General features: G+C 44.5%; 2 protein-coding genes across 2 annotated transcripts; both read right to left on the bottom strand.

Moving 5' to 3' along the window:
- Window positions 1-1,126: 1,126 nt before the first annotated feature.
- LOC144006224 (neuronal acetylcholine receptor subunit alpha-10-like) lies at window positions 1,127-5,799 on the bottom strand. Its single transcript, XM_077504969.1, has 6 exons — window positions 5,659-5,799; window positions 3,516-3,661; window positions 3,269-3,423; window positions 2,932-3,178; window positions 2,027-2,312; window positions 1,127-1,755 (listed from the first exon to the last, which is right to left on the bottom strand). Exons 1-6 carry the CDS (start codon window positions 5,714-5,716, stop codon window positions 1,211-1,213), a joined length of 1,437 nt encoding a protein of 478 aa, XP_077361095.1. The 5' UTR covers window positions 5,717-5,799; the 3' UTR covers window positions 1,127-1,210.
- A 1,245-nt stretch (window positions 5,800-7,044) lies between these two features.
- On the bottom strand, window positions 7,045-9,928 carry rbmx2 (RNA binding motif protein X-linked 2). Its single transcript, XM_077505732.1, has 6 exons — window positions 9,828-9,928; window positions 9,241-9,356; window positions 9,103-9,154; window positions 8,896-9,025; window positions 8,341-8,539; window positions 7,045-8,260 (listed from the first exon to the last, which is right to left on the bottom strand). Exons 1-6 carry the CDS (start codon window positions 9,830-9,832, stop codon window positions 7,524-7,526), a joined length of 1,239 nt encoding a protein of 412 aa, XP_077361858.1. The 5' UTR covers window positions 9,833-9,928; the 3' UTR covers window positions 7,045-7,523.
- Window positions 9,929-9,930: the final 2 nt, after the last annotated feature.

The raw sequence follows: 9,930 nt of genomic DNA, 5'->3' as shown, positions 1-9,930 counted from the left end.
CGCGCCTTTTTAATATTGACAACCTTTTTTTTTTTTTTAATGGATAATTTCGAACATCCGGGCATTTCTGATATTCCCGTAATGCAACGCAACGCAATACAAATGCAATTCCTTTATGGGGTGAGGACTCCTAATTGTATTGCTTTTGCCTGTGACTATAGCATACAAACCGTGCAGATTATAATAGGCAAACGTCATTGAATCACATTTTGAAATCAGAAAAATCCTTGTAAATCAAATCACAACGATCCAAAGGCCAATGCTTTTCAATAAGCGCAGAGCATCATTTCGCCAGGTAAGACCGCCATATTGACTTATGTAAAAGCTTAGAATTGTCCATTCATTGGTACTTTTTCTTTGCATTAAAAAATGACGAGGGGAAAGAAATATGCGAATTCACGCTCAAATAGGTGAGTGTTGACAGCGCTGATAAAGGTCACATGACCATGATGCACATAAACCTAACATCATGAAGCCACATGGGTTTCCCAGGCAGAGGAGCGAACCCGCACCAACCGGCACCAAGGGCAAGTGACGGTTCCGCTCCTCCACCTGGAGCCCACAACTGTGATATGATAAAGGTCACAAACACACAAATGTGACATCATCAAGGTGCCAACTGAAACATGCCATGGTCACATTAACACATAAACATGAAGCTCACATCCACACAAATGTGACATGTAGGTCACATGACTACACAAACATGATCATGTTAACATTAGATGATGAAATACAAGTGATCCCACATAACTCGATGGAGATCCGCTCACCTGTGAGGCCACGTTTTTTTTTTTCTGGTAGAAGAAGCCTGGCTGGGCGTTGATGAGTTCTTGGTAGACCAACTTGAAGCTTGTAATCTTGCAGGGACAGCCAGGACACTTATGGTGTTGCATTAGCATTAGCATTGGTGCTAGCGCAACAGTTTCATTGTGTTATTTTACTGTTTATTTTGGAAGTGTGATAAGAAGAAAAATTCAAAAGTCCAAATGTAAACATTAGTAAGTGTAGCGGTAACCATGGAGGTTTACAACTGAGAACGACTGCATGACACCTAACACTTTGATTCTTCTGTCAATCTTTCTTTGATTGATCGGTAAGAGAATAATAAGAAGCAATCAGGAAGTTGGGCGACATGTTTTTTAATGTCATGTGACTTGTTGATACATTTGACAGTGATCAACAAAACACCACACACACGGTGCGCGCATCAGACGGCCTTGCCCAGAATAAGGACGCTCATGATGAAGACCATGATGAAGAAGAGCCACATGAAAAAGCGGTCCATGACCTTGGCCAGCTTCCTCCATTCTCCCACGCGCAGCTGCGCAGCACGTTGGTCCTGGTAGGCGTTGGCGATGTACTCCACATTTCTGCACAGTCCTTGGTGATGATGGCACGCGCACGCCTCCTTCCGGTTCTCCGCGCTGCCGCCTCCTGACTGCTCGCCGCCTGCGGGATCTCCGCCCTCCTCCAGGGCAACAAAGGCGTCATCCTTCCTCTTGTCGGGCCGCCGCGCCTCTCCGTTGCATTTGTTCCCGTCGGATTCCGGCTGCTTGCAGGAAGTCGGCCCGCTCAGGCGCTCGTCCGCCGCCTCGTACACGAAACAAACTCGGGCCAGATATTTGAGGATGAAGCGTTCCGCCCAGGCCGGCACGGGGCGTCCCTCGGGGCCGCAGTGGTGGATGTTCATGATAAAAATGGTGAGCGCCGTTGACGCCGTTACCATCGTCATAGTGGCGATGTAGTACTTTCCTGCCCGTTGATACACAACAAACATTATTATTTTAGGCCACTATGGGGCGTCCAAAAACACAAAAGGATTTTTTGCACTTTATGAAACATGGTGAGAGGGTGAACTATGTTGAAAGAAGGGGAGGAGCCTCACTTAGTCAAGCCATTACCTTGTCTAAAACAAAATAAGTGCTGTGAAAATTAAAAGCTGCCATCTTGTGGTATCTATATAGACAATTGCAAACTCTTTTGGAAACACAGCAGGCGGACTCGCCAGTCAACGTGGACTCACCGATGAGCGGGACGCTCTCGGAGGGCGGCATGCTCTCGGCCACCAGCAGCTGGAAGACAGTGAGGGCCAGTAGGACGGTGACCCCCAGTGAGACCTTCTCTCCGGAGTCAGCCGGCAGGTAGAAGCCAAGCGGGGCCAGAAAGGAGATCATCATGCAGGGAAGGAGCAGGTTGAAGATGTAGAAGGAGGACCTCCGCTTCAGGTGGAGGGTAAAGGTGATGTCCGGGTACGGATCTGAGCAGCACCCGTAAAGGATCACGTTTTTCTTGGCAGGCATGCCCAGGATCTGCCAGAAAAACAGTCATGTGGAGCTTCTCAGTCATCCATGTTGTGGATGTTGAATGGAGGCCAATTCACTCTTCAGAACTGAAGAAAAAATTTACTTTTTCTTGGTTGTTGATAATGTTTTACCCATAATCGAAAAGGCATCTTCAGTTTTGACTCCCTTAGACCTGAAGAACTCTTTTATATTTTCTTGGTTGTTGAACACTTCTTGCTTTTAATCTAAAAGTTTTCTTCATTTCTGAGTTTCACAGAACTGAGTTCCTCAGAACTTGTTCAGTTCCAAGGAACTTCGAAACCGAAGGACCATTATTGTACCTTGGTGTTTTACCTTAACTCATTCAGTGCCACTGACGGCAATAAACGTCAAAAATCTCTCAAGTTCCTCAGACTTGAAAAATACTTCTCGATTGTTGAAGGCCTATCAGCCTCAATCCAAAAAGCCTCTTAAATTCTGAATAATTTCAGAGCTGAAGACGCCTTTTGGATCTTACTGGTTGTTGAAAACATTTCACGTTTAATCTAAGGACAGTCCATTTCAGCTTTTGCATCAGAAATATTGAAGACAAAGAGGGTACTTAAGCTCAACAAGCTCCTCATTAATTTTCACAACTAAGGCTCACCTCCCATTCCACGTTGGGGATGAAGTCCGCCAGGTCGGCGCTGTCCAAGGCGTTGAACAAGTCCATCTGGTTGCCGTTGTGAGTCCAGGATCCGAAAGTGAGGTGACACTGCTGCATGTCGAAGGGGAAGAAGGCCACATCCACCGAGCATGAGCTCTTGGTGATGGCCGGCTGGTCCCACATCACCTGACCGTCGTGTCTCAGGACCACGTTGGTCTCCATGGAGCTGGAGAACTCGTCATCGGCGCTGCGGTAGAGATGGAGGGCTCAAAAGGTGAGATGCTATCGTTTTCAGTCCCCAGACGACTGCAACACTGCAACAAATAATAAAACCTACCTGTTGTACAGGACGATGTCAGGCCGCCACACGTAGCTACTAGGAATACGGATGGTGTCCAGCCCGTCGTAGTCGTCCTTCTTCCAGGCCAGGAAAGCGTCCATCCACACCTGCCGCACCCACAGGTAGGTAGTCAGGATCTGGTTCCTCTCATCCTGGAGAACCACGCACACACACACACACACGGGCATTAGTCTGAAGTGACCCCTCATCAACGGGGAGCATCGAGCGAGCGTCTTGCGATTACCATGTCGATGATCTGCGACAGCGTGACCTGCAACGTCACATTGATGACGTGGTCCGTGTCTGCCACCGGCCGCAGGGCGTTGGTGTAGTTGGCCAACAAGTCGCTCAGCAGCTTGTGAGCGTAGCGGCCGTGTGCTGATTGACACACTGCACAGTCACAGGAAGTGATGTTACAAAGGTAAAAACTTCCATGAGCTATATTGAGCCCTATAGCCAGCATGAACCTTGGGTCGAGAACTTTCTCTTGGGCCCAAACCTCTCGGGTTTTAAAACTTTTCTTGAGACTAGTATCAACTTGCATGACTAGAATCTTCTCTCAGAACTTTCTTGGGACTAGAAAGAACCTTTAAAACTGTTGGGATTAGTGTAAGCGTCAAAAGGAAGGTCGTGGAATGATGACGGAAGAGCGAGGCGACGAGGGGAGGAGAAAAGGAGTTTTGGAGGGAGTTGTGAAATAAACGGAGCAACTCCGGACTGCCCCGTTTATTTCACAACTCCCTCCAAAACTCCTTTTCTCCTCCCCTCGTCGCCTCGCTCTTCCGTCATCATTCCACGACCTTCCTTTTGACGCTTACATTAGTACCAACACTTGGGACGAGTACCTTCTCTCAGGACTACAGCCTTCTCGCTTGGGACTAGAAATTCTCTTGAGACTAGAAACTTTACTCAAGTTGAAAGCCTTCTCTTGGGACTAGTACCAACCCTTAAGACTTGGACCTACTTCAGGGAGTTGGAATTCAAACCTTCTTTCAGGACTAGAGCCTTTTCTCTTGGGACTAGAAATTCCCTTGAGACTAGAACCTTCACTCGAGCTTAAAACCTTATATTTTCTCTCAGGACTACTACAACGTTCTCTCAAGACGACAGTCTTCTCTCTTGGGACTACAAATTCTATTAAGACTAGAAACATCTGTTAAATTTAAAACCTTGGGACTAGTGCCAACTCTCAGGACTCATACCGACTCTTTGGAGTCACAACTCGAACCTTCTCTCAAGATTAGAGCCTTTTCTGTTTGGATTAAAAAATATATATCTTGAGGCTAGAACTTTTAATCAAGTGTAAAACCTTGTCTTGGGACTAGCACATTCTCAGGACTAGAGTCTTCCACTTGGTACTAGAAATTCTCTTGAGACTAGAACCATCTTTCAAGTTTAAAACCTTCCTTTGGGACTAGTTCCAACTCTCAGAAGTTGGACCTACTCTTGGGAGTCAGAAATCGAACCTTCTCTCAGGACTAGAGACTTTTTGCTTGGTAGATCATCGCTTGAGACAAAACCATTACTGGAGTTTAAAACTTCCTCATGGGACTAGTACCAACTCTCAGGACTACAACCTCTCAGGACTAGAGTCTTCTCTCTTGGGACTACAACCCCCTGAGTTTTTTTTTTTTTTTTAACTTACCTGACCAATATAATAAGTGAGGAATGCATAATAAACATTTCTAATCATCATCTTTGTTTTCTACCACATCCAATATGGCAGACGCACGGCCATGTCATGTTTCAAAATATAAGATACAGAGGAGGTAATCTACAGTATGCGTGTTTGTCTATTTAAATACTGTATGTGTTCGTGTTGGACCGTCAAGTGGTTTGCTCATCAATCATTTGATCAGCTGTGTGTTGCATGTGCAAGTGTGTGTGCGTGAGTGATATTATCATGTGGAGATGTTGACTGGGCTGTGTTTTTTTGCACATACAAGGCAGCGTGCTTATTTCAAGGACCTTCAGATAAAATATGACAAGTGACTCCCGGTCGTTAGCGCCTCATGTACAAAAATGGGCATGAGGTGGACCACGCGCAAGAAAACCCAAAATAATCTACCAGACATCTACAGTACTTCCTTTTTACTAATATCTACAAATGACAGTAGAACATCGTGATGGACCAAAAGAAGATACTAAATCTACATTCGCTTGAATGTCATTTCATCTTGTTGTTTGCTCATAATTAAAAGAAATTGGACGATAGTTAGTGAGCAGTTCATTAGCATTTGCTGATGTCTCTAGGCAGGTAGACAACACAACAACATCCTTGAGGAACATCTCTGTGGTGTTCATCAAGACCAGAAGAGTTGAAGATATAAAAACAAAATACATTAAGAAGTAAGGAAGCTGTTTATAATAAAAGCAGTCTGTCTTACCAGGAAGAAAAAGGAGAAGAAACACAACATAGCAGCCGCATACCATCTTCATTTTCATCCTTATTTTCTTCCTCTTACACCCCACTGAGAGGACGAGTGCTGCTGTACTGTGAGAGAGAATGAATCGCTGATGTACGAGGAGGATGCGTTCTCCTCCTCCTCCTCCTCCCGCCAAAGGCGAGAAGGTCCAGTGTGAACTTAAGGAAAGACTACGTGAATAAATCAGCCAGTATTATTTTGCGATAAGACGCATCTGAAGCTGTTTGAACCTTCAACGTGACACGTGACGCTGCGCCTGACCCCTGGCCTCCGATGCTCTGCAACAAAAGAGAACACAATACAGCACAATAGGAGATGATACACAGCAAGACAGAACACAAGGAACCCCAACGGGAGCATAGTAAAGTTTTAATCTGGATTCAAAAGCATTTACACTCGGGGCTGACTTCACTTCTGTTATGCCATTTGCGTGCGGCATAACAGCTAAATGCTGCTTCACCGTGTTTACTTTGCGCTCAGGGCTCCACTAATTGAGCCAAATCTGCAGATCCCAGAGCCCTACTGGATGTATATTCAATCAGAATTTCCTGAATGCATTCAGGACTCAAACTATTCCGTGGTTTAGAGACCAGCAAGAATTTTCAAATCTATTCCACTGCTGACCGAGAGCCAGTGTCGATGAAGAATTTTACCATCATATGTTCTGATCTCTCTTCTCAGCATTCTGAAAGAGCTGCAGCCGCTTGGTGCTCTTGAGGGAGTCCAGTCAGAAGACGGATAGTACATTTATAGTACATTACACAAGAAAAACACAATGGATCACAAAGTCAACGAAACTATACCCACAATATACATGAAACTCAGAAGTACATGCGAACAATCTGCATGTAGTTTATAAGCGAAGAAGGCGTACGGCGGTCTTCAAACCTCAGCGGTCCCCTGCGCGAGGTGACCTTCATCAAGGGGTCATCCTCCTTCAAATTAATCCTAAATAGTAAACTTTGAAAAGTGGAGATTAAGGGATTAACGTTAAATGGATTGACACGCTGGGGACAAAAGAAAAATGCCTCTTACTTTTCCACCTGCTTACTTTTTTCCCCCGGTTTTAATCATCTAGAGCAGCAATTTAGAAAGTGTGGTATGGATGCTGGCTCCCTCTAGTGGCAGAATCACTGCCCGAGTACAGTTCAGTTATACAGTATTTAACTTTGAAGTTCAAGATGTTTGCGTTCAATCTGTAAATTGCGTGCTTTTAAATGTTTGTGTTTTATGTTTTCTTTTAGTTTTTATGGTGCAATACATTTTAATTAACCTTCTGCATTCTTCACGTTTTCATCATGTGCTTCAATTCCTTCAATCTAAAAAAAAATAAAAACCAACATCGTCTCGTCTACATCTACTCTTCCTTTTTATTCATCATTTCGCAACTGTCTGGACAAAGCAGCAAAAAGACATATTTAGCGAACTCTGGTGGACAAGCATTGCAAGTCCATGTCAAAAGAAACACATATATACATTTGTCTTTTTTATTTTTTAAGAGGTGTGTCATAAAAGTAGCAATGTTCAACCTCATTGCTCCAGAACAAACTTGAAGGTGAATCAAGATTTATTGAGGGGGGGATGCTATGTATGTTAAGTCTCAAAAAGCAGCGAGTCATGGAGGATACAATGATTATGAACACATTTAAAGTAGCCAGAAAAAAAAAAAAAAAGACATTGTGTTTGCTCAATCTAATTTCAATCCTTTTTTTTTAATATATAAAAAACATTTTTTTCCTCAGAAAATAAAGACACAATTTGGATGTCCAAATAAACAATAAAATGAATGAGAAGAATACAATACTATATACTATACATCACCACGGTCACCTTCTGTATCTTTCCTGCCCTACTCGTGTTCTATCCTCGTCTCCTTGTCGTCTGTCGTCATCTCCTCGTCGTCTGTCGTCATCTCCTCGTCGTCTGTCGTCATCTCCTCGTCGTCTGTCCTCGTCTCCTCGTCGTCTGTCCTCGTCTTCTCGTCGTCTGTCCTCGTCTTGTCGTCTGTCGTCATCTCCTCGTCGCCTGTCCTCGTCTCCTCGACGTCTGTCGTCATCTCCTCGTCGTCTGTCGTCATCTCCTCGTCGTCTGTCATCGTCTCCTCGTCGTCTGTCGTCGTCTCCTCGTCGTCTGTCGTCGTCTCCTCGTCGTCTGTCCTCGTCTTCTCGTCGTCTGTCCTCGTCTCCTCGTCGTCTGTCCTTGTCTCCTTGTCGTCCGTCCTCGTCTTCTCGTCGTCTGTCCTCATCTCCTCGTCTTCTCTCTGCTTCTCCTCTTCTTCTTTCCATGTCTCCTTTAATTCTCTCATCATCTCTCCTTCTCTCCTCATCTACTCTTCTTCTCTCCTCATCTCCTCGTCTCCCCTCTACTCTCCCTCTGTCCTCCTTAACTGGCGCCCTCCTCTGGTCATACTTGTCATAGGACACATCCTCCTTCTCCTCCTTCACTCTAATGGCAGCAGTAGGAGGAGGAGGAGAAGCAGAAGACGATGAGGTCGACGGTCGCCTCTCTTTCTTCTTCTTTTTCTTTTTCTCCTTCTTCTCTTTCTTCTTCTTCTCTTTCTTATCTGCAGGAAAAGGAAGTAGAATGGATTACGAGCACGTGAAATCACACACGCATATGTGCATAAAGCGGATGTGACCTCACCTTTCTTGCTCTTCTTCAGGGGGATGACGTCTTCCTCGGCCGACGATGGGGAGAGGCAGGGTGAGGCGGGCGGCACCTGGTTGACGGAGGGAGCGCATCCTTCCTCCCTCAAGCGCCGTGTCACGTCATCTATGTCTTCGTGGTCCTTGGGGGGGCGATAGTCGCGAACGTGGTCCACGCGGATGGTGCGACCTTTGATCTGACATGGGACAACAAAGCAGGATTGGCCTCTACTCGATTTGATGCATTCAGTTTAGTGATAGAATGACTTGTAAATTGTATTCATTCTGTGACCCAATTTGTACATCAATAAATGAGTATATACTAAAAAAAAACAAAGTGCTTGCTAAAAATTGTGTTTTTGAGGCTGTCAGTCTTGCAAAGTTTGAATCGAGGCAACTATCCTATTCTTCTTTGTTGAATTTATGGTATATTCTCATTTTCAAAAACGACTTGGGGCAATTACGCTATTAAGCTAATGATTTACTTTCTCTATGACAAAAATAGTATTCTTGTGAAACTACGGCCCTGCCCAAATGCTAACGCTGGTGTCACCTTGATGCCGTTGAAGTTGTCCACCGCCAAGATAGTGCTCCTCTGGTCCTCGTAGCACAAGAAACAGAAGCCTTTCGACTTGCCTGTCTTCTTATCACGCACCAGATTGATGTTGACGATCTCGCCATACCTGACGGGTCAAAAACAGCCAAAGTAAGTGCGAGTGTAGCATCTAAAAGCAATATTACAAGACTGCAAGTCACGTACTGTGAGAAGACGCAGATGATGTCACCTTCGCTCAGCTCGTATGGAAAACCTCCTGCAGGGAAAAGAAGACAGTGAGCCCAAGGTGTTGCTGAATTTCATCTGACTTCATTATCATCATCATCATTTTGCTCATCTTACCTATGAATACCCAGGCGCTGTCCTTGTACTCGCTATGCCATGAAGCCTTCTCGTTAATCCCGAGGTTAGCTTCGCGCTCATTGAGCTCGTTGATCAGCTTCACTTTGGTCAGCGGACTGAGACACACGCGCATCCAAATCAATCACAACAACCACAGACAAACATACAAAAAATACCCTAAGGGTTCTTGTCAATTGTGTGCAAATCGCTTCTTATTTTTTATAGCTGTGTTTATAGACATAACATTGAATAATTTCAGAATTCACACAACAATGTGTGAGCGACACTAGCAAAACTCACAAACTAGTTATTTGATGATTTGTCATCAGCTCGTGTATCCTTTTGACTTTTAACGACGAGGCCATTTATAAGTTGTCTTCTGTCTACCATATTCGTAGTCTCGTTAGCTGTTAGCACGGGCTAGCCAGTTAATAAGAAATACCGGCGAACAATAAAACGTGACAACAAAACAGTCAGCACTCTCGACCCACTCATAGAACGTTATTTAGTATAATAAATATGCATTGCATATCATATCGTATGGAAATTAATAAATGGTAAAATAAAAATAATAAAAATGAACTCACTTCATTGTGAAAATGGTTGGAATTCTCTAGGACGAAAAAAAAGAGATTACTTCCGGGTTAAGGGTCACGCGACACATCTCTACTGCCGCCTGCTGATTGTAGG

This window comes from Festucalex cinctus, chromosome 18 (assembly GCF_051991245.1).
Source record: "Festucalex cinctus isolate MCC-2025b chromosome 18, RoL_Fcin_1.0, whole genome shotgun sequence".
Classification (NCBI taxonomy): domain Eukaryota; kingdom Metazoa; phylum Chordata; class Actinopteri; order Syngnathiformes; family Syngnathidae; genus Festucalex; species Festucalex cinctus.
This window is presented reverse-complemented; position numbering and strand designations above follow the sequence as displayed.